Source organism: Arctopsyche grandis, chromosome 11, assembly GCF_051622035.1.
Source record: "Arctopsyche grandis isolate Sample6627 chromosome 11, ASM5162203v2, whole genome shotgun sequence".
NCBI classification, from domain to species: domain Eukaryota; kingdom Metazoa; phylum Arthropoda; class Insecta; order Trichoptera; family Hydropsychidae; genus Arctopsyche; species Arctopsyche grandis.
Window position 1 is genome coordinate 11088948 of NC_135365.1, and position 26470 is coordinate 11115417.

Here is a 26470-nt window from a genome sequence, read left to right on the forward strand (position 1 = left end):
TTTAATTTTAATTGAAGAAGCATTTCGCACTTGCAAACTTATCCTTCGATAAATTACATCGCAATTGTATCACCCTCGAACGCCCTTCAAATTCCACTAAGGGTGAATTCGCCCTCGATTGAGAACCCCTCTATTCACAGTTATTCGAATGATCAAATTTTCTTGTAGATTATGTACAGTAGCGGCCAAAAAATGCGTTTTTTTTTCATATTGTAAAATTAAATTGCTACTGTACATATGTATCATACGGGTCTACGTGACTTGACAAAATGTTAAATTACAGAAAACGCAAATATCGGAAGGCAAAGATCGAAAATCGAAAAATCTTAAGTCGAAAGATCAAAAAAAAATGGTGCATGGTAAACAGTACATACTCACGTACATACTCACTTAATTTGCGCGAGCAAGATACAACAGGAACAAGAGGAAGATGCTTTTCCTCCCGTATTCTGCGCGCGCACATTAACACGGGAGGAAAAGCATGTTCCTCTTGTTCCTGTTGTATCCTGCTCGCGCAAATTAAGTGAGTATGTACCGTTTACCATGCACCATTTTTTTTTTGATCTTTCGACTTGAGATCTTTCGATTTTCGATCTTTGCATTCTGATGTTTGCGTTTTCTGTAATTTAACATTCTGTAAAACCACGGTGACCGGTATCATACACATGTTGAAAATTTCAAAACGTGATCCATTGTCAGTTTGAAGTCGTGAAACCGACTGTAATAAACAGGGGGGTGTGGCACGATGCTGCACTTCACGGAGTTTAAAATATGAATGTTTTTATATTTTTAATTGAAAGATCTGCTTAATTTTATCGTATATTGTGATCGCTTTCCAGCTACGCGGAATTCGTTCGTGAAAAGTACTCGATTTAATATCCCGTGAAAATAACACTCAACTTCCACTCTCGTTGAACGTTTTAGTGGCCGCAATATACGCTAATTTATTTACGCGGTAATTTTATAAGCGATGGGTGTATGTATATTTATGCCCTCGCCTACTTGGGATATTAATTTTAAACGATTCTTTGGAATCTGTTATTAATGCTTTCGTTTTGAAAATTATGAATTTGTTAGAGTACCTATGTACGTGTGGTAATGAACCGAGGTTTTATTGGCGAGTTGTCGGGATAGAAAGGGTTAATGTACTCGGTGGTCGTTTTTGGTCGAACGAGAGTCGAGGAAGTGGTTTGAGGACGCAAATGGCATTAGTTTCCAATTATGTGCGGTTGGAACTATTTAGGCATGGGTGACACCTTTTCGAGTCGATAGTCCGTATAACGAGTGTGTGCACTCGTATGCACCTGACTGGCTAACGTGTGCAATGTGCAGGGACGTCACTATGGATTTTTTAAATTAAAATCTTTTATACGAATTCGACTGCTGCATATTATTGATCCGTATAGTAGACTCAGTTAAATTACTCGCACTTGTATGATTTACAGGTTTTTATTAATATTTTTATGGTATATAATATAGTGAACTTTACTTATTCATAAATAAAGTTCTGTTTGTTTTCATTTAACCAGCAACATAGCTCAGTGATAAGCGTATAGTGCTAATAACTTCATGGGTCATGGGTTTGATCCCTGATCCATTGTTGCTGAACAGACCTTGGATATATGAGTCGACCGTTTCCTATCAGAGTTTCCCAATTTATCTGATTTTATTGTTGAAACGATCCCTACTAAATTGGCAACCTACCCTCAGTTCTCACCATTATTTGAATATAATTTCAAATTTATAATAATATTATAAATTTATATATACACAAAGTTTGCCATAGTTGTCGTCTTAGGGGCAATTCTGTAATGACACCATAGTGAAATTAATTTAGAAATATATATATATATATATATATATATATATATATATATATATATATATATATATATATACGTACATATAAATATATCCGGTCTCCGTGACTTGACAGAATGTTAAATGACAGAAAACGCAAATATCGGAAGGCAAAGATCGAAAATCGAAAGATCTTAAGTCGAAAGATCAAAAAAAAAATGGTGCATGGTAAACGGTACATACTCACGTACATACTCACTTAATTTGCGCGAGAAGGATACAACGGGAACAAGAGGAAAAGGCTTTTCCTCCCGTATTAATGTGCGCGCGCAGAATACGGGACCGTTTACCATGCACCATTTTTTTTTTTGATCTTTCGACTTAAGATCTTTCGATTTTCGATCTTTGCCTTCCGATATTTGCGTTTTCTGTCATTTAACATTCTGTCAAGTCACGTAGACCCAAATATATCATCGGGCAGTATTAACCCTTTCCACTCGTGTATTTTGTTGTGTAGGGTTAGCCCCAGCTTGTAATTAATTTCGTGTGTTTTCAGGATTCATAATCAATATTTAAAATGAAAATATTTATTATATTATGCATATAGTGTAAATATGCATACTATAATAAATAGCAAAAATAATTAATCGAACATAATACATGGTATATAAACGAGTTTAAAGTTTTGGCGACTCAGTGGTGACATACGAGTGGAACGCAAAATCAGTTTGGCGACTCAGTGTCGACATACGAGTGGAAAGGGTTAATATCAAATTCGAATATCCTGCATTTTGATATGCAGCCATTTGTACATACATATGTACATATGATTATAAGATTGTATCATCGTTATATACAGGCATTCTGGATGAAGGCTTCTCCAACACACTTCCATTCGTCTGCATTTAGGGATACTCTCATCGTTCTCATCCCACACATTTTTTCTAATTTTTCCACCCGTTATCCCTGTGGCCTTTCTTGCGCCCTTTTACATTATCTCGGGTACTATTAGAGCACTTATGTACTTCTTTCGACCATCTATCGTGCGTTTTTTCAGCTACGTGACCCGCCCATTGCCACTTCAACATCTCACCCACTAAATACTAAAAAATGCGCTGCATTCGAAAATCTTATCTTAATTTCGGTTAACTTGGCAACTCTAGATATTGTTTCATATTGATATACGCGTTTAATTATGGACAAAATTCTCCAAATTTTTTAATATAACGGCCGCATGGGAATATTTTATGTACTAGGAGCAGTGTCGGTTTGTGAAAAATGCTTTTGCGGGTACTGCATGTACCCATCTAAAGTTTTTTCATACAAAAACCGGCTGCAAAATCCCAGTCCTTATACACGAGCCGACTTCTAAATTAACCAAATAGACCAAATCAAAATTTTTCTTACATTCCAGAAATCGTATGGAGAGATTTTTTTGGTTTTGATTTATCTGCAAAAATCAGCAGTGGACTACATTATGGCCCGCGGGCCATACCTAACTGTACCTCTAAATTCCTATTGGTTAAAACATATGAGCTGATCAATAAGAATCGCGTACTTATAAAGACGTATTTCAAGTCGATGAATCCATCAATATGTTATCGTATATTAGTGGGTTTACCCGGCTTCGCTCGGTATTTGTAATATAAACAGCTTAAATATGGCTAATCTAATAGTAAACATTTTGTTAAATTTATTTGAATAGTTTTATTTTATTTAAATATTCATATTCATATTCATTTTATTGAATTTTACATACATACTAAGTCTTTTTCGAAATTATATATTAGACTAGTGGTTTTTATTTGTAAAAAAAAATTATTCGACGATATCGATGTCGTCGTCATAGAAACTTTGATTTGTTTTCGCTGCTCCCAACAAACCTTTAAATCTCTTTCGAAATTATATATTAGATGGGTTTAAATTGTATGAATTCTGGTATTTGATTAATCCTAATCCAGATTTGCGTTCGAATGAACGGGCGCCCCTGGCCAGTGCTGCGTCTGGTTCCCTTTTTCGGCACGGGCCTGACCGTATCGATTGTTGTCGTTGCAGAAGCGGAAGGAGCGCGGCCGCATAGAAGCCGGCTGCGTTCAGGTGGTCGAGTCGGCTGCCCTGGGCGGCGCACACGGGGACGGAGTTGCGCCCCCAGACCATCCCCAAGGGTTTCCATTCCAGGTCGGATACAAGGCCGACCAGGGACAGGAGTACACCCTCTATCTGATCGCGGCTCGCGAGCAGGACAGGAGCGACTGGATCAGGGCCATCAGAGCCGGTGAGTACACATTTCACATCAATCATAAATATGTATGTATTTATATAAATACAGATTTGCTAGTGTGGTTAAATATTATATCAAGCATAGGAGTTCAACGAAAAGGTAGCAAATCTTCAAAAATAGCACATTCGCAGGCTTTATTTCAGTAGAAAATATAGTTTAAAGGTTTTGAAAAACATTGATCTAAACATGCTCAACTATTTTTATATCATTTTTGTGATTTAACTAATGAATTCCATGTCCAACCTATATTTATTTTATTTTATGACGTTTCTTATGATGGAGAACAGATTATACCCCGCACGTCTAGTGCACATGATTATTTTCTGTCTGCAGTGGCGTGCAGTGAAATTCTCCCGGTTTTAGTTGTACAACCTTGACTATGGTATGGTGTACTTGAAGATGGTAGTGTAAAATGAGATTGAGCGGTTTTAAAACACTGTTTACTACTCGGAGCTCCGCAACGGTATAAGCGTGTCGTTACATGTTACCAACCTCACCATTCATTCTTCTCGTGTATGCCAACTTAATCATTTATACATGCATTATTCTGTTATAAAACTAAATACCACACATACATACATATATATGTATATATACCAAGAAAGCCTAACAGGTAACCCCAATGCGCCTTCCTGGTCAATTACAAACATCGATAAACAATAATTATATTTATACAGTAATATACATATAGACATCTATGGAAAAATTCAATAATGCTAATATTTCAAGAAATACATTTTACAGAGTGGTTAGTGTATTTTTATATCATAATCGAGATGCTATAAATTGACAAACTCTGATAGGAAACGATCGACCTGGAATATCGACCTAAGGTCTGGCCAGCAACACCGGGCCAGGGAATGAACCCATGGCCCGTCAGTTGAAAGCATTACACATTAATTTGCCGTTTATACATATACATATATGTAAATATCCATCAACCAGCAGAATAGACTAGTGGTTAGCATATAATGCTTTGAACAAAGTGGTCACGGGTTCAAATCCCACTGGTTTCCGCTGGCCAGACCCTAGGTTTGTGACTTCAGGTCGATCGTTTCCTATCAGAATTTACTAATTTATCTGATTTTCATTGAAACGGTTGCAACAAATTGGTAACCTTGCTCATTTTCTCGCAAATCTCGAATTTTGCTGAATTGTATAAAATGCTGCAAAATTTACAAATTTGACCATAAATGTCTCTGGATGTTAATTGATATGTGTTTATTGAATTTCGCTAAATTGTTAAAAATGCTGCAAATTTATAAATTTGACCATATGTATGTATGTATATGTCTCTGTGGATGTTAATTGCTATATTTTTATTTTGTATACTTGTATCAAATGTTTATGGCCGGAAGGCGAATTGGGGTTACTTGTTAGGCCTTCCTGGTATAAATTAAATAAATCAGACTCAAAAAGTCAATTGAAAAACTGCTCAATTTTCTCCAAGTTTGTGAATATGCACATCGTTGTTATAAAATTGATTTTTTGCTAATTTTATCTGACTTAATTGTCGAGACGGTTTTATTCAAAACTTGCACCACAGTCATTATCCTTTCACAGTTCCGATCCTTCCTTTTCAATAAGGTAACTCAACGGGGAAAAGCCTTTCCAAGATTTATAAAATTTTCATCCAAGCCATCTCGTATAGGCAAGTCCCAAGTAAAACCGATTGCACTGAGACTACATATGTGCATATGTAGACTAACTTTTGCCAATCGAAGTCTTCTTTTCAACGCTACTTTCCGGATCTGACGACGAACATTCTCTACGTATAAATCATTTATATTACCTTATCCGATTTGCGGTAAGAAATTTCCCGTAAATATTTATATAACCGAATTCCAAACCATGCGTATCCTTGTTTAGTTTCCTCGTACGGGTCGTAGGCCTTATTTTCAGAGCGAGGCGTTCAGCATCTTGGCTAGTCCCATTAACCGTTTTGCGACGCCATAAATTCACCAATGTGCAAGTGCACCACGCGAACGTGCATTTATCTCGTTTTGTAACAGTCGAAACGTGCACATTCCGGTGACTAGCTAGCTTCGCTTCTATTATACATACAATACCTATCCCATATCATCATCATCATCACACGAATCAAAATAACACGCATAACAACTTGTCGGTATTGAGAATCTTTTTAAACGTTCGGTGTTGTTGTTTTGTTTTTTTTTTTTTGCGCAATTCGGATTTAGAAAAATCGTAAGCTCGTCGCTGATTGCATTAGTTTCGCCATTTTTCTTTCGCTTTCAATGATAATTGTTCGAGTGTCATTAAATCGCCATTTGTGCTGCTGTAATTCGGTTTTTCTTTCTCTTTTTTTGCGGTAGTTTTATTTATCCAATCCTCGAAGTCTGCGTAATGTTTCGTCTAGAATTTAAAAGTTGTATTGTGTTCCGTCGTTTTTGCACTTTAATCAATCGGTACGGATCTATTGTATATAGCTCGAATAGTTATGTGCTATTTTAAAATAAAACTTATTTGCGGATGGTATAGTGAATAGCTTTGATTTGCTCGAACGTGTAACGAAATTTTTCAGCGCTGAAACATTGCACAAAACTAAATTGGGACGCTCAGAAGGTGCCCCCTCCCTCCTTGAGAATTATCTCCCAAACCTGACCTATTTATTTATTTATATATTTAAGAATACTTGGGAAAGGCGGGATTTCTGATGGACCTAAGGGGTTTGTTAATACATAAAGTTATAATACAAATATCAAATAAGATTAAAAACAAAAATAAACGAAAATAAATATGAATAACTCAAACGGAGGAGAGAAAAATAAGAAAAATAAACATTTTACAAATTAAGAAAAAAGGAGAGAATATATGTACAAAAGATAAACTGGAAAAAGGAAGAAGTATATTTTTTTTACCCATTTATTTTAAGGAAATCTTCAAGCTTATTTTTAAAAAGATTTAAGTAAGTAGAAGTTACTAATTCATTGGATAAACTATTCCAAATTTTAACCACTCGATTTGAAAAGAAGGATTCTCTAACTATTTTGAAGTGAATATATACTTTTGCAGGCTGAGAAAATTACCTCTCAGATGAATGTTATTGTTAATCGTAAGGAGGTTTATCATAGGACAATATTGTAATGGTTATTTATAATTGTATAGACTTCAATTAAATCACCTCTCATTCTTCTCATCTCCAAAGTGGAAAGATTCATCCTTTTCAATCTTACATTATATGAAAATGATTCAAGTTCGGAAGGCATTTTTATAATTATTTTATCTGGTTTGTATAGTTATTTATTTATTAATAAAAATATATATGTATATTTTACCATGATGTCATATATTTTACGGGTTTTACCACTGAGCCTATGGTATTACACTTGTACATCTATAGATTATAAATTTGAAATCATATTCAAGTAGTAAGTAGGATGGTTTTGCCAATTTGATGAGTTTCAACATTGATATTAGATACATTTGCAAACTCTGATAGGAAAAGATAGTTTCATAAAGTATCCGAGCGTGACCAGCAGCACTGCAGAAATATTCCGAATCAATTCTCTTCAATCGAGTCAACCCATGGCTCGAACCCGGGAACCTTTCGGTGGTTAGCAATTACGCAACCACCGAGCTATACTTTTGGCTATAGATTCTGCTCAAGAAATACCAGAACAATTTTTGTTTTGTATAAATACATACATTTTGATAAAATGAGATTTAATGTGATTCAATTGGTTTCAACTATAGTTTTAATCTAAAATGATTAAATCATTCATTGGTGCATTTACCCTACATCTAAAATTTACTGTCAAAATCGTATTCAATGTGTATATTTTTACCAAGTAGCTTATGGGCCTCGGGCTGTAATCATTTTATTGTGAGCGCAAAAAAACCCGTTTGGACAACTCGAAGCAGGTTGTCCGATAATAAAATAAGTATTAAACAACAAAAAAAACGTCGGATTTGAAGAGTTTGCCTCCATTTAATTTTAATATATTCTCTGAAGCGTTACGGTATTATTTTGTGTTTTTTAATTAATTTTTATCGAAAGTTCAATTTAATGGTCGACGTTACTTTCTTAGCGTATCTCAGCTGTACATAATCATAGCCGTTTTCGTCAGACTATAATATAAGTATAGGTACTGTTTTAATAAACGTCAGGTAAGCTAAAGAGTGGTATATGTAGGTATATGTGTATATGCGTCGGTAGTGTTTGTTTGCGTTTAATTTACAATGTAAATTTGGTCGTTATTCGATTATGCCAATGTCGTGTCCCGAAAAACCGGTGTGAGCAGTTTGGTAATCGGCGACAATTAGCAAGTTAGTGGCTCGCTTTTGACATCGTTTTGATTGTTTTCGTCTTTGCGAAAAATCGGATCGCTTCTTTTGACGTCTGATGTAAATGAAAATCTGTAGTATGCAAAGTGGGACCAGTTTTGATCCCTGGAATATCAAAAGAAAGCGCTGTAATTTGTATGGATGATCCCGTCGTTTATCTTGCTTAGATGTAATGGGTTGCTTTATTTTTTCCTAACCTTTTGTATTTTAGCTAGCTGTGGTCAAGATTTTGCTACTGTGTGTATAGTATTAGACAGTTGAGATATCAGAAAATTAACCCAATGAAAAAAAAACATGTTTTTTTCAACGACTCCTATCCTGTCCTGGGATTAAACACAGATCTGGTTAACGTATAGCGTTCAATATGTGTATACGGATCTGAGCAAGGCCGTCATGATGACAGTGAGGCAGGCTCGATCAATAGTTGATTGATTGCCATCTGCGAACAAGTCTGGCAAATGTAAGACTACGTCCTGATTTCGTTGTCGTTAGTATAATCATCCAAAACTGCTGGCATCCAATCGATGGTATGATATCCGTGATGATAGCGATTCGTTGAATGATCGAAGGCCTCAATCATCGTTGCCATTATTCCTTCGAAGTTCGAACAAGTTGAGATTTAGGCACACGTGTAGGCAATTAGGTCGCAGACAGCTACATAATTTCAGAAAATTGTTGCACGCCACTTGAATCTACATACGCATATTATATATGCGCATGTGTCTTGATTGAAATTTCGACAGATTATGTAATGTTTTGAAACATATGGATGTGTTTATTGCACATGCACGTGTGACGTCACTCTAATGGTAATGTTTTTGCTTGCAGTTTGTGCATCGAATCGATCGCTGAGCGGACGCTACCACACTGGGCTTTGGTCGGGGAGACGTTGGGCCTGCTGTAGGGCCAGCACTCGTCAGTCCCCAGGTTGCGAAGCCAGCTCAGCTTGGGCTTCTACGACCTGTCCTTGCCCTTCGCCCTTGCCGTCGCCCCTCACCCCCATTGCCGCCCCTCAATACTACAGTGACACAGGTAACTTATCTTTATGTACTATCTAAGATAATTCTGTGGTTCCAAGACTTATAACTAGAGGTCGGACCGGAAGCGTGCCGTTCTTTGTTTATTGTTCGTTGTGCATTGTTCATTTTTATGATGAACCTTTGTTAAAGGTTCGCCGAACCTTTTTTTATTGCACTGATTCCTGGAAAAAGCACGCTCTCTATCCGCCCTTTACTTATAACAGAGGGACAAATATTCGACCCCAAATTTTTATCTAAATTATTCTGATAAAAAGAAAAGAGGGTTGCTATGGCCCATCCAAATTATGATACACAAATACAAAAGGCGTGTACGAAGACACATTGAGGTGCCCGTTTTGAGTTCCGAAGCTCAGACTAGCGAAGTGACACACAGAGACATATTTATGCACGTGGATGTCTCCGTGTGCTCTAATTTCAACGCAGATTTATATAGATAGGTATATACAATTTCGGCTAATACCAGGTTGACGCGATACGAGTGTCACTCGTATCGCGTGAAAAACCCGGTGTAAAGTAACTTCATGGGAAAATATACTTTAGTATAAGCTGTTCATTTGTAACATGCTTGCAAGTATAAGGAAGAAAACACACTGAATGGTACGTGTTACGTGTTTTTTTTCCAGATACTCTTAAAAATGCGAAAAAACGCAGCATCCCTAGCCCATATACATGATACACAGTCCCAAAAATCACCCCCTGGAGTGTTTTAGGTGATATATATCCTTGCTTGACAGTGATCGATAACGGTGAATCCCATATTTGAAGAAATGTAGGAGAAACTTGTCGGTTGCATATGGATGTGCATACACGTGCGAATTCCCAAACATGCATTATGCACGTGTAAATACACCCGAATTCGGTTAATAGTTAATACATTTAGCCAGCAGTTTGGCTTAATGGTAGCGTATATATTTAGCACCACTGCGATCGATGGTTCGACTCGTCAAACTGCTGGTTAGATTTGGGGGTTTTGTGACTCCAAATCGATCGTTTCTCAATCAGAGTTTGCCAATTTTATGTGATCATTGTTGAAACGGTTCCTGAAAAATGGTAATAGATCATTTCCTGTTGTCACAAAAATCTGAAATCTATAGATGTCTCTACAATTTCGTGTATATTATGTGTATAAAAATTGTAATGATAATTGTGCACAAAATCTAAAAATAATCCATAGATGTCTCTATGATTATTATTTCTGTACTTGATTAATTAATTATTGTATTCTATGTTTATTGAATGTGCTGTATACGTTGTATGACCGTTCTCGTACACTCGTCGCATTGGAGCGATCTGTAATGACGAGTGTAAATTGATTGTAATAAAAAAAATTGTCATGAAGATATGAAAATTTTCAATTTCATAACTTTTTATCGAGCAGAATTGTAACCATTCAAATCGTTCGCGAACTACTAGGCGTAATATCATAGTTCAGGCAACGCTGATTTAATTGATAGGTACACATGTTCAATATCTTTCTCTCTACATGTGGGTGTATCGCTTGCTCTCTGTGATTGCTACTTATTAATTAAGTCATTGAGACGCTAGTTGATCGCGGGTGCCTTTCGTTCGACATTATTTAGACCATTTCGAAACGCTCTTTGGAGCATTAAATCCGCTTCTCAGTCCACATACGCACGATGTATATAGAAGAAAAAAATCTGCCATTCATTATTTATTTCCACCGCATTTGTTACGATACAAGCGTTCGTTCGCTCGTCCCACTAACCAGAAAATTCACCCAATTTCCCGTTTCATCTTCTCGCCGGGGCCCTTCTCACCCAAATAGGTAATTTCAAAGGTGCTCAGATCTACCTCGTTTCCTGTTCGTTACTGTTATTAATGTAATATTTCCACACACTAGGATTATTACACCGAAGGAAATATGTACTATCTAAGTGTCGTACCCAAAAGTATTATACTTGCGCTTTTTTGTATGGATATCATCATTTTGATTCCATAAGAATATATATTATTGAAAGACAAAAACAAATCTTGGTGCGCGTGTACTCTAATGGAAAATATCGATTCTTTTGCTTGTCAATATGTCAGATTTCTTATATTCGTGAAAGATACAAGGAAAAATACACATGATAACTATATAGTGTTTTTATGTAAGGAATATGGAATAAGAGATACGCCTTTGCCTTGGTCCAAACATTTGATGCGTCAGATGCGGATATCTTATCAGTTCTTGCGGATATCTTATCAGTGCGATTAGATAAGATATCCGCAAGAATATTTTTATGGGAAAATGAAAATGGACTATTCAACCTTCATTTTAGTAGTTGACTGCTTGTCGCTTCTCAGTGCACTCGTTCCTAAGGGCGAAAACACATTGAGTGGTACATGGTACGTGATTTTTTTAAAATACTTTTTAACATGCAAAAAAACGCATAAATAAATGGTACACAGTCCCAAAATCACCCCCCCCCCCCCCGGAGTGTTTTCAGTGATATTTTATCCTTGCTTGACAGTGATCGATAACGGCGAATCCCATATTTGAAGAAATGTAGGAGAAACTTGTCGGTTGCATATGGATATGCATACACGTGCGACCTCCCAAACATATGCATTATGTACGTGCAACTACACCCGAATTAGGTTTGGGGAACACACGCTGTTTACGGTCACGGCGGGAAGCCAAGGACGTGACATCCCATACTACTCAGTGTGTTTTCGCCTCAAGTGTGTTCATACATTTCTGGTCGATAGTGTATCTTCGAGGGTGAATTTATCAGTATGATAAAAACCGATGTTTATTAAAGGTTGAGATGTTGAGAATATAAATCAATAGGGGGAGGGGCAGTTTTGTATTAATCTTTAATACTTATTATTTATTTACATGTATAAATTATGTACATATTATATATAGGATACGTTGGGTTATTAGGCTGATTGCTTTTACGGATATCCGTTTGTTTAGTAAATGGAGAAGTATTACTCCTTGTCGATTGTTTGTTTTTTTGTAACGGTTGTTTGTCAATATTAAAATATGGCGAAAAAAATACGTCAAGTCGATCAGCTGGAATCGATAGTGTGTACTTTTGCGTTTCTGCACAATTTTATCTTATTGAACTATTGATAACGGCTTTATGTTTACTTAAATTATATTCAGAAGCACTTACATGTGCGAATATAAATAATTGAATAGTTTTTTTGTTGTTGTTTTAGTTTCGAGAATAATATAGGAGTGGTTCGTTTCGGGGTCTCGTCGTGTCGGTTTTATCGTTCGTTTATTCTGATTTCACATTGATAAATTTGTAAAATTAGCATCTCATTTGGACGGTTACGGTCCATCGGAAACGAGCCTCTTTCTTGTGCATTTTGAAGTCTCACGACGATATGAGAAATCGCCTGTCGTTTTGCTCGACGTTTTTTATTCACAGTTGAAACAGGCGTTGTCAAGCTGCTTTGCCGGTATACATCATTTTGCTCCTCTAATTCGACAGTGACAATTTATGAAAGGTTCTTGTGAATTCATTCTTATCACGTCTGGTCATCTTATATTTTTGTGTAAATGCTAAATAAATTTGCTCACCCACGGCATCGAAGAATTACCGCTGCGAAGTCGCCATAGGGGGTCGTCCGGACCTAGCCGGTCAGAGTGAACATGTACATGCAAATACGGGATTAAAACTTGCCGCACTGTGATAGATAGCGAGTGGCCAGGATATTTTATTTCTGCAAATATACTGATTGCAGAGTATTCATATTTTATGTATTCCTTATCAGAACCTCTATAATTCGAATTAAGTCATTTCTAAATAAAAACATTGATCAATATCAACAGAAAAAAATATTTTCGCGGGAAGTCCCCACAGATGCGAGAGAGAAAGAGGGGGAATTAAGTACGCCGCGCTCAAACCGTCAGTGTAAGAATGATATCCGCTTTGGAATGGTGGTTCCGCTTTAGCTGTTATTTTTTTCATTTCTTGCACTTGTTTTATATTATTCGACGTTTAATACAAGATAATTATAGCTAATTAAAATTATTTGCATCGTAGATTTTGCATTATTTTAACTTAAAGCACATTTTTAACTGTATACTTGGCGTCCAGCACAAATGCAATTTTGTTTTAAAAAATTGGATGATTTGCCTCTTCAACACGGTACCATTCGTCTCTGCTTTGAGCAACTCTCATCCATCGCACTCTACACGTTTTTCTAATAGCATCTACCCATTTTCCTTTTACCTTTGTACACTCTCGGGTTCCATTAAATCACTTCTTTTGTCCATTATTCTAACTACGTGACCCGATCATTGATATTTCAATCTCTTCACTCTCTACACTATGTCATACTTCTCATCCACGTATTTAGTTTCAATATCTACTTGTTACGTCGAGCATACAACTTTCCATACTTTAATTATATGTATGTATGTAGGTATATAAAAAAATCAAAACTAGTTATATTCAATCCTTTGATTCTGTTTTGAGTCTTTGAAAGACAACGACGTACGCAACTAGGATCACCCTACGAATTTTGTTATGAAAAGAGCACTATCTGTTAGTCAACAAGTTGCTGGTTTCTGAGAAATCGGAGCAACAGACAAATTGGTAATCTGAACTCTACTTCTATACCAACCTCTCACTCAATACTGCCGTAGTACATCTAGTAGTTGAAAGTATTTTCTTTGTGTCTTGTCGCAGGATTTTTTTTTTTACAAACCTTTACGTTTCACTTACGATTACAATTCAGATGAAAATTTGCCTCTTATCCGATCGTTTTCATACTTTGCCATTTTGCTCATTTTGGTCATCAATATAAGTAAATGGATCCTCCGCCATTACGATAGAGATAAAATATCGTTTAAGACGCGTTTTAAGTTTCCAAATTTGAAATCTGGGTGGGGTCTACGTGACGAGCCAGAATGTTAAATTACAGAAAACACAAATATCGGAAGGCAAAGATCGAAAATCGAAAGATCTTAAGTCGAAAGATAAAAAAAGGGTGCATGGTTAACGGTACATACTCACTTAATTTACGCGAGCAGGGTACAACAGGAACAAGAGGAACATCCTTTTCCTCCCGTATTCTGCGCGCGCACATTAATACGGGAGGAAAAGCCTGCACCATTTTTACTTTATCTATGTACGTAGTAACAATAGATGAAGTTTTGTGATCATGCGAAAATTCGAACTCGAGATTTTGACTGATTCGAACTCAGAATCGATTACTGATCACGTTTTAATGATCTAGAAAAAATGTGTGTGTGTCTGTATGTGTGTCTGTGTGTGTGTCTGTGTGTGTGTCTGTGTACTTTGGGGATTTTTTCAACACCGTTAGTCCTATCGAACCAAAACTTAGTATCGGTTAATGAAATTCTTATAGACACTACGTAAATTTTTTTCAAATTTTTAAGTTGACCGGAAATGGTACCTCCCCTTATAGGTGTCCTCTTTTTTTTAAGTTTTTGAATTCGATTTTCTCCCAAACTACTAACTGAATCGGACTGAATTTTTTTTGCATGTACTAGAAATAATAATTTTTATAATTTTATATTTTTTAAATATTTTTATCTGAACCGGAAGTAGTACTTTTACTCTAGAGAATCGAGGTTTTTTATGTTTTTCTCAAAAGCCTTTTGATTATTCGAACTGAAATTTCATATCGATCAGTTAAGGCTCAATACCAAGTTATGTATAAAATTTGGTAAGCGTCCGTCGACCGGAAGTGGCAGTTTACTCTTGTTCGATTTTTCTTCCACTATTTTTTTCGACCCCTTAAACATGTGTGGTCTTCACGAAAAAATGCAAGTATAATTCTTGTATCAATGTGATTAAAATAAAAAAAAATCACTAATTTTAATAAACCGGAAGTGGGATTTTTTCCCTTCCGGAAGCATCCGGAAGGAAGGTCAAAATGTTGTCGCCTGGATCCTGACCACACCCCTGAACGTATTAAGCTGAAAATTTATATTTATATTATTTATGTACTAACTTAGATTTGGTAACGTTTTGGTCAGAATTCGTATACCGGAAGTAGTATTTTTTTTAAAAACAATATTTCATTATTTTTTCATTATTTTATTTTGACCTTTTAAATTATTTTAAGCGTCTTGATATTTATTGTGTATAATAAAGATAGTGATTTTAAGTAAAAATAAAAAATAAAATCATCAAATTTAATGAACCGGAAGTGGGATTTTCTCCTATTAGAAAGGTCAAAAATGTTGTCGCCTGGATCCTGTCCACACCCCTGAACGTATTAAGCTGAAAATTTATATTTGTGTTGTTTATGTACTAACTTAGATTTGGTAACGTTTTGGTCAGAATTCGTAAACCGGAAGTAGTATTTTTTTTAAAAACAATATTTCATTATTTTTTCATTAATTTATTTTGACCTTTTAAATTATTTTAAGCGTCTTGATATTTATTGTGTATAATAAAGATAGTGATTTTAAGTAAAAATAAAAAATAAAATCACCAAATTTAATGAACCGGAAGAGAGATTTTCTCGTCTTAGAAAGGTCAAAAATGTTGTCGCCTGGATCCTGACCAAACCCCTAAACGTATTAAGCTGAAAATTTATAATTGTATTCTTTATGTATTAACTTAGATTTGGTAACATTTTGGTCAGAATTCGCAAACCGGAAGTAGTATTTTTTTTTAAAACAATATTTCATTATTTTTTCATTATTTTATTTTGACCTTTTAAATTATTTTAAGCGTCTTGATATTTATTGTGTATAATAAAGATAGTGGTTTTAAGTAAAATTAAAAAATTAAATCACCAAATTTAATGAACCGGAAGAGAGATTTTCTCGTCTTAGAAAGGTCAAAAATGTTGTCGCCTGGATCCTGTCCACACCCCTGAACGTATTAAGCTGAAAATTTATATTTGTGTTGTTTATGTACTAACTTAGATTTGGTAACGTTTTGGTCAGAATTCGTAAACCGGAAGTAGTATTTTTTTTAAAAACAATATTTCATTATTTTTTCATTAATTTATTTTGACCTTTTAAATTATTTTAAGCGTCTTGATATTTATTGTGTATAATAAAGATAGTGATTTTAAGTAAAAATAAAAAATAAAATCATCAAATTTAATGAACCGGAAGTGGGATTTTCTCCTATTAGAAAGGTCAAAAATGTTGTCGCCTGGATCCTGTCCACACCCCTAAACGTATTGAGCTGAAAATTTATATTTGTATTCTTTATGTACTAACTTAGATTTGATAACGTTTTGGTCAGAATTCGTAAACCGGAAGTAGTATTTTTTTTAAAAACAATATTTCATTATTTTTTCATTAATTTATTTTGACCTTTTAAATTATTTTAAGCGTCTTGATATTTATTGTGTATAATAAAGATAGTGATTTTAAGTAAAATTAAAAAATTAAATCACCAAATTTAATGAACCGGAAGTGGGATTTTCTCCTATTACAAAGGATAAAAATGTTGTCGCCTGGATCCTGTCCACACCCCTAAACGTATTGAGCTGAAAATTTATATTTGTATTCTTTATGTACTAACTTAGATTTGATAACGTTTTGGTCAGAATTTGTAAACCGGAAGTAGTATTTTTTTTTAAAACAATATTTCATTATTTTATTTTGACCTTTTATATTATTTTTATCCTCTTGATATTTAATGTGTATTATAATTATACTGATTTTAAATAATAAAAAAAATTTGAACAAAATCCGACAACCGGAAGTAGAACTTTTGTCTTGTGCAAGTATTTGCATATATTCGCGCTCAATTTGTATCGCTATCATAGTTATTAGTTCAATATTGAATTTTGTTTTGTAACCTTCTTATATTCCTCAAATACATAGATAAAGTCATGGGTTGGTCACACCCGAATTTTTTTTTTATCTTTCGACTTAAGATCTTTCGATTTTCGATCTTTGCCTTCCGATATTTGTGTTTTCTGTAATTTAACATTCTGGCTCGTCACGGAGACCGCTTTATATTATATACAAAACTAAAAAAGAGGTTTGTTTTTAAAAAACTTTTTTCACACAGTGTTATTACATATTAGGTACAGTGACATTTCAGAATACTCAAATGCGTCACCGTGACCAGACATTTATTTGTTTATTTAATTTAATTAAAATTTTGGAACATTGTGGCATTACAGGAAGAACCTAATGCGCCACAATGGTATTAGGTTCTTATAAGCATAAGACATATAAGCATAATACAAATACTACATATAAGAAAACATACTGCATACTAAAATCCTCATCTTTTGAACCCACAAGAGTTTCGTCCTATGGTTTCATTTGGTTTGCGTCTTGGATTTGGAACCCAAACTTAATAACTCATCGCATTCAAGTACCTTGAATCAAAACAAGCATGAAGAATCAGAACCAGCGGCTAGAAAATGACAACACCTGGCTCGGTAAGCTTTCTCCGACGGCCGCGACTACCACCTCTCAGTCGCAGCTGAAGAAGCGCGCGAACAACTCACCTGCTACTCGCCTTCGCCACCTCCGGAGCTATTTCTTCAACTCTTATCCCTTCAACCATCACCGAATTCAATCACCAGTCTACTTGGACCACCCAGGCCATTGCATCCAGATCGGGAAGCCAACCACCCACAGCTCTGGACCGCCACATCTCGGCGAGCCGATTGCGAAATCGCGGCTGCGACCGAGCGCGAGAGACGCCAACCTGTGCAGCCGGTTACTCGTTGCGACACCGTCGTATTTGGATGTGTTTTTAATACCTCGAGTGAATTTCGCCTCGTTATGGCGCACAAAGAACACTCGGATCGTGGAATCGTCCCAGCGAGATGTCAGACGCTCTGCTCGCCCTCGTCGAGGAGTTCTGCGTTGTGATCCTCGTCCTCTCGCTGGTGTTCCTCGTTTGTCTGTTCGGCGTCGTATTGTACGTGACGCTTCCTCAGACGTGACTTCGGTTCGGTTGTCGGTACAAGCATAGGAAGCACATTTGAAAGGATGAAAGAAGAGACGGTCGAAGGGAGTCAACCGGAAGGACGAGCGGTCGCCGGCTATCGCTTCTCCTTCTGGTCGTTCGCCAGCAATTTCCTCCTGCCCCAAAAAGGTGAATTGATTTCATTTTTTGCTTCGTTGTGTATGTACATATGTATATAACAATAAAAACCTGTTAAACGTCAAATCACTCGTCGCGTCCTCAATCTTCAGATTTCATGCTCTACTTGTATGTGTGTGTGAGTGTGTATAATATAATATAATATACTGTAAATGTTGTGAAGTTAACCGTAAGTAAGCGCACAATAAAGTCATTAGTTATATATTTATTTCATAGAAAAAAATCGCTGAATATTAAATCATCGCGTTCACTATTTTAAATACCTGTTCGCTTGTGGAATATTAAATCAATTTTATCTCGTTTCGCGTTCCTTGCATAATCGTACAACTCGCTAACCATATCAAGTTTTTTTTTCCATGTCCACTTCTCTGATCTGTTCCTTTCACTGCACACTTGATTTTTTTTCGGTTATATTTTATGTACATGTGTGTAATGCGATACTTTAATTTGTAACGTGGTGTTTGTCGTGTCCTTGCTTATTTGAGTTCGGTCTTAACTTTGGTATAGAACTTTGGTTTGGTGAAACATTTTTTATTGCACAAGGATCGAGTTATTTAACTTTTTTTTTTAATCATATTATTTTATTTTGTGGTGATAATCCGTGTCCTTTCCCAATGGAAAGATCTTACATACTATATTTTTTAGGGGGTGGTGGCCTCATATTGAGGGTTTAATGGGTGAATTTCGTTAACCTTTAATACTTTAATACGATTTTTAATAGATATGCTAAAAATACCCTGAGAAATATCAGTTTTTCAAGTGTTTATGTAAATTCATAAAAAAGCATTAACAATAAAAACATTTTGGTAAAATATTTTATATTTCTCTATAAAGAGAAATAATATTTTGGACTTATTATAAGTCATTAAATTAATTTTAAACCAATTAAAAATAATTTCGGAAAATTAATAGTGAAAAAAAAATTAATAACCGAACATTTTTTTTTTTTTTATTTCAGAAATTTACAAATGCTTTGCATTTTGTTTAATATGAACAAATTTACATTAAAAAACAGATATAAACCAAAAATAATATTTTAAAAAGCGTTCTTTTTACTAATTAATTATATAAATAAAATTATATATACACGGCAAATATTTTATCAACGGAATAATCAAATGTTCCAACAACGCATAATAATGTTAAAAAATAAAATATTGTGGGGCTGTATTAATAGCTGTCGAGACAACATTATAACCTGTCAAAAAAAGCTCATTTAAACGTCAAATTACGTTAATAATATGAAAATTAATTAAGGTCATTTTGAAAAGCTGGTATATAGACTCGGGATATTTTTGGCGATTCTATAAAAATCGATATATCGGCTCTAGGGTATTATAAGGGTTAAGGAGCAGACACACAGAATCGTACGGCACGGCGTGTCTTTTATACGTAGACCTCAGCTGTGAATGGGCGTGTCTTATGTCATTGTTATTTCGACAAGTTTCTCCTACATTTCTCAAAATATGGGAATCACCGTTATTGATCACTGTCAATACAAAAAAAATATATCACCGAAAACACTCCAGGGAGCTATTTTTGTCCTAGCATAGATCAATTGCGTTAACTTTTTTTTACGTGTACAAAACTATTTTAAATAAACACGAGCCGCGTACCACTCTGTGTGTCTGCGCCCTTAAAAGATATTTTTATGTATTTTGCAAATTAAATTCTTATTTTAAATGTGTATGTCCAAGTGTACATTTCCTTATTTCATGAACACACTAGCTTGTTCATACTCGAACCAATCTGCCCAGTTTTATATACATTGGTAATGAAAAAAAGAACAAATCGACAAACGAATTAGTTTGTTCATTCATAACACCAAAACAAATAGTTCGTATACCAGTATGTTCATAAACGAACGGAATGTACACTTTGACTGGAACATATACAAGATGTATGCTATTGCCATTTTCAGTTCTTTCAACTATAATTCAATTTTTGTAACATTTGGTCACCTTGAAAGTCAAAGGAGAACTGCCACCTTTTTTTATAAGCTTTTTATTTCAACTTTTAGAACAAATTTGTCTGCATTACTGATGCAAATTCAAAGCGAGTAACTTCCGATTTCGATTTATTATTTCAAAAATCGTATATAAGTGAGTCCGCATAAATGGAATTGGATTACTATCAATTTGGCACGTTTCATAATTGACTTGTCACCGGCACTTGATGTATTCTTGATTGCTTTGTATCATATAATAGCGACATCCCGTTATGATAGTTGACCCACAAAACCGTTCGATTTATTTAAATATAATGTTTATTGCAAGTTTAGGCGTGGAATTCGGTGATTGAAAGTGTGTGCAAGAATGGCGGGAATCGAAGAGGATCGGAGAGGCCTTCATCCAGCAGTAGACGAAGGCATTATACATTATTTTATTATATTTAATAGATTAAACCGATCGCGAAAAAGATGCACACCGCTGATTGACGCACTACTGCAATTCCTGACTTTTTATTATGTTTGTTATCAGAACGAAAGTAAACCGACGAGTGACATCAATTGAATGTGCAACATAATTAAGTGAATTTCTAATTTTTCGCAATTACCATTTTACATTCCGCTAATTAGCCGACGCCATGAATATGCATCTGTTTGTTTTGAATGTAATTTCGTCGCTCATCGTCTTCGAAAATCGTCACGATGCGGAGAATAATGCTTCGAATTCTTCACCCACTCTTCTGTGTAGTGATTCGACATTGTTCTTAGTTTTTCCAAAACCCACCTACGTGGAGCATAGAATAGACACGGTGCTCTTAACCTCGATTTTTTTGTTTCTTTTTGTAGATCGAAGTGTGTCTTTGATCCCGCAATTTCTTCTATTCGCAGTATGGAAAATTGGTACTCAGATAAGTGAATTAGTGTCGTGTGTTGAATTCATGTGGCGCACATTTGTCACGCGATCCACGGCTATTTTTCTCGAATTTCACAAACAAACGGAATGTCAAAGAAGCGTGCCTCGTGCGTTTTTCCCATTTGCATTTTGATTTCTATCAAAATAACGTACGAATGGAATTAAATAAAAACCTGTTTCTGAACGTCTCTTGTGTCTTGTTGAACCGTTGTTTTGTCCGATAGGGTAAATCATGCAAATCCCGCTGCTAATTAATTGTGATTTATATGCTCGTTCAGTTTAGGTCGTATAAATTAAATCTTCTGGCGATTGTCCTGTTAAGTTTTCTGTCAATGACAGAAAAGTGCATAGTATAAAGATCTTTGTCAAAACATTACACTTTTTAAAACTCGTTCTATATAAATATGTATGTACATATGCTTGAATATATGTTTGTTTATGACTAATGTTCAATAGTTATTGCATGCCTGATAGAATTTCATTAGGCATTTAATAATTATTTATATTTTGGTCAAATAATTGACAAGTCCGGTAGTACAGAAAAATAAATAAAAATACGTATGAAATTAAGATGGAGTGCGTTTGAATGATTGAATGTTGATTTCAAATCAAAAATGCCACTGCTTGAAGAAGAAGATCCGAATCCAAATCTGACCAGTATATTCTTTCATACTACATACATAATATTTTACACTGTCTTGTTTAGTTCGTGTTTATTTATCATATGGAACCCTAGATGATCTTGAACCAATCCTAGCAAGAGTCAAAAGTTTTCGATTTTCTCCATCAATTGAAGGTGCTCTTCTATCTGATGACTAAATTTGAACGATTTTACATCCATATCGGTCCTCTTCCAAGACGATTTTATTCATCTAATGAGTTCCATACCAATATTAGCATCGCACTTATCCTACTCAATACACATATAGTCGGGCATTGGAACTCTCAAGCAGACATTTGGAACAATGACTTGAGAAGTACCCATCCCAAAACACATTGTTACATCTCACGATGAAGCAGCAAATCTCGAAACCGAATGTACATACATACATACATACGTGACACTACATTTATAGCGATTCCAGTTATTGCATTTTCATTTCACTTATTGGTATTTTAAGACTGCATTCTAAATCGAGTGTAATCATATTTATATTTATAAAATTTTCGCTCGGACGTAGTAAATGCAAATGTACGTCATGTACCGCCTTAACCCCGTGACCCTCCTAGCACCTGATTCTAATCTGAGATCGCGTGTCTGATTTAAACGTCACGTCTCAGTTTACAATCACGATGTTGAAAAAAAAAACAGGTATTTAAATAATAAACACACACGATTCTATCGACGCGTTCGTGTCGTAGATGGACGATCTTCCGCATAGCCATTATTTAAAGCCTTCGCATCAAGCCTCAATTAAACGGAGACGAATATTGCGACATCGAACTCGTTGATTGGAACCCGGCCATGATCAATTTGAAATTGATCAGTATCACATTTCGCCTGCGTTTTATTATTGGTTCGTCAGCTTGTTATTGAAGGATCAAAATTCAAACCTTGATTGAACGAACGGTTCCCGAACATTGGCCCAATAGGTCGAAACCTGTATAAAAACATACATTTTCTACCACGGCTGTAGCTAAGATTTTTTTTAGGGGAGGGGGCTGAAACACAGGCTTAAACCCCCCCCCCCCCCAAGGATTTAAAGAAAATATTAACTTTTAGTGTATTTATATATACATAAATATAAGTTACATATTCTTTGACACATTTAAAATATTTATGTAGTGAATTCATACGATTATAATGGTGACCAGAAAAATGCACTAGAGATTATGTAGCGAAATATGTATGTAAGTATATGAAGTTTTTTTTTAATTTGAATATTTATTCATGTGTATTTTTTTGTTTGAAAAAAAATTCTCGAGGGTTTTTTCATTAAAATACTCTAGCTACGGCAAATGTCGCGACTAAATACTACAAAATATTTGTCTTAGTGTGAAACGCGTTCCTTTTAGGGGGACCGGAAAAATGCACTCGCGATAGTTGCACTCTCGAGACATCCGAACTTTCAAAGATGCTCAAGGAGAACTAACGCAATAATATTCCATAAAAAAGCGTCAAGGGGTATTTGTGTGTTATCCGAGGGTGCTAACCTTTTTGTGGAATTCTATTGCGTAAGTTCTTTTTGAGCGCCTTATGATTTTATGATTTCTCGAAACTGCGCTACTATTCAGTGCAATTTAAAAGTTCATCCTTCCGGGAACTGAATAGAATATCTCTAGCTATGATTTTCCAGTTACTTCGTTGCTGAGAATCTTTTGTTAAATTATTTTTAACCATCATAATAACTAAATTTCAAACTTACATATGTATATAAAAAAAATCGTAAAAATCATTGTTAAAAAGTCATTAATAATATTTTGAGAGTTGAAAAAACAGCGATAAACACACCTAGGATCACCCAATCGATTGCATTTTATTATGGAAATAATCGTACCTGTTGGCAGACAAGTTGCTGATCTCTGAAAACCTCTACTGCAGAAAAATTGCTAGAATCTTATCAGCAAACGATGTATTAAAAAACTAAGCCTCGTTTCAATATTAATTTTGTACGGAACCTTTTTAAAAACAATATTTAACTTCACGGCTGTTCGTAGTTGGGAAACCAATACGAATCGATATTTAAACATTTCCTACTGAAATGAAATACAATCTAAGAAAGGAAATTCAATACTGTTTGACTCCTATTGGAATTTCAATAATGAACCTTTTAGTCCACCGACCGGTTTAGTTATAATGCAATTCAATAAAAGCTCTACATTTATTGACCTCATCGCCAGCCAATCGTGTCAGTAGTTTACGACAAAACTTTATCTTAATTTCTTCCTATGTTAATGGGTTGTAAATTTTTACGCGCGAATAATTTACACGCGAAATATTTAACATTGAGTTGTGTGTGTGGGTATCGTCGAACCAACCTTCGGCGTGGGTCGATCTGCCGGGTCACACTGGATATGGTAATGAGATGATGTCAAGTCCTATTCGTTTTTCTAATCTTCCACCACTCGGATCACAAAGGACCCGGGTCGGAAAATACCATAAAAATATCACCAGATCGAGAATACGTGTGTGTACACGATCGAATCGAATCGACGTGCGAAAATGTTCGCATAATGGCGGTGATGGTGTTTTCTCTGGTGAATTTTCGAGACGACTCGTCGTATTGCCTAATAATAATGAGCGGTCTGTCATTGGGAACATATTCGAGACAAATCGCTGCACATGCAGAGACGTTTACCTTGGCTGGTTCCACTGCAGACACCATAGATCGGTGTCTGTCGTTTTAGTTTACGATTGCGTAAAAGTTTCACTTTTTTTCGTCCGTAGACCGGTTGCAATTTTTCAGTTGAGCAAAATCGGTTTGGCACCGTTGGCGACGACACTTGTAAAAAAAACGGAAGTTGTTTATTTTTTAGGCAAAAAGTTTTGTGCTACTATGGCTACTATTATGTGTACTGCATTTACATACAGTGCTATAAAGACTACTGCATAGAAAACTTTCGTTGTCTAACCATTAGATTTGAGAAAATATGAAGTATTATAATTGGTTAGGTATAAATAGGTCAGTGGTTAGCTAACCAATAGCATACATATGTGATTTGCGTGTAATGCTTTCAACTGAGTGGTCACGGGTTCAGTCCCTGGCCCGGTGCTGCAGGCCATGCATTGGATATTTTATTTCATAGGACATGAAAACTCGCCTTTTCAGATTCCTGCAAAGCGACGAGTGCACTTACATATATATGTAGATACAATACAATCAATCAATATACATAAGCCTTTTTATACAATGCGAATTCATTCACAGTGACATCTATGGAGAAATTTTTGCATCATTTTATAATCAAATTGGCGAACCTCAAGACGCTGAATAACTTGAGATTAGCAAGAGAACCGTTTCAATTAAAATCGGCAAGCTGTGGAAAAATTGGCCAACTCTGATAAGAAACGATCGACCTGGAGTCAAGGTCTGGCCAACAGTGGGACTCTGCTCGAAAGCGTAATATGCCAACCATTCGACTACGCCACTGGATATGTAGGATTAGAGTTTGTCAATTTATCTGATTTTATTGAAACGGTTCCAACAAATTGGCAACATTGTCCTATTTTTCGCAAAATTCGAGTTTTCAACATCTCCATATACATACATACATATGTCTCTATGATGTTCTGTAAAATTGCTGCATAAATTGTTATTGATGTTTATAATTGGCCAGGAAGGCGCATTGGGGTTTACCTGTTAGGCCTTTCTGCTATATCCTGTACATCGGTCTCCGTCACGGGCCCGAATGTGAAACGCCCGAAAACCCAAATATCGGAAAGCAAAGATCGAAAATCGAAAGATCAAAAAAAAAAGGGTGCATGGTAAACGGTACATAATGTGCGCGCGCAGAATGGTTTCAATTCATAGCAGTCAATGCTATCTTCAAATAGACTCACCAGGTGTCTCATGAGATTTTTAGTTGTCAAAACGCGTAGTATTTAAAAGAGAAATCGTATGAAAACCGCATTACAAAGTTGCTATTATTCCCGTTTCCGTTAATTTTTTAAATATTGCAACCCAGCGTAAGCAATAGTTTGTGCTAATAATTATGCCAATAGTTTTGTGCACGAACAAACTATGTATGTACATACATATTCGTTTGTCAATTTGTTATTTTGTGTACACTATAACTATAATTTGGGGTTTACCTGTAAGGCCTTCCTGGCATATATGTATGTAAAAAAATAAATAAAATAAAAATAAACTGGTTAGATTGGTTCGTGTATGAACAAATTAGTATGTTCATGAACGGTCGAAATGTACACTTGATTTTGATTTGATTTTTAAATGCTTTTTATTATTACTAAACTATGTTCACAATACATCTTATATCTATTTTAATAGCTACTGATCTACTGATAATTTTCTATTTTACAATTTTAATTTAATTTTTTTCGTAATCATAGTATTATATTATTCTAATTTTAATGTACAGCATAATAGGAAAAAGAGCACAAAAATCTAAAATGGACAGTTGGACTTTAACATACACATATAAATCATTAGAAAAGTACGTAATAAATTTCACAATTGAGTTACATCGTTAAGTTTC

General features: G+C 35.3%; 1 protein-coding gene across 6 annotated transcripts in view; it reads left to right on the forward strand.

Moving 5' to 3' along the window:
* Btk (tyrosine-protein kinase Btk29A) overlaps nt 1-26470 on the forward strand; it is a 40182-nt gene that overhangs the window by 7105 nt on the left and 6607 nt on the right. Inside the window, exons 1-3 of one of the 6 annotated variants that reach the window (XM_077441685.1) lie at nt 11687-11775; nt 17639-18443; nt 20729-20819. In XM_077441685.1, coding sequence (XP_077297811.1) covers nt 20768-20819 — 52 coding nt within the window. In that variant the 5' untranslated portion in view covers nt 11687-11775; nt 17639-18443; nt 20729-20767. Of the gene's footprint in view, nt 1-3855; nt 4076-9214; nt 9419-11686; nt 11776-17638; nt 18444-20728; nt 20820-26470 lie in introns of those variants that run through there. The other 5 variants (XM_077441684.1, XM_077441682.1, XM_077441683.1 and 2 more) reach the window with 5 other exon arrangements.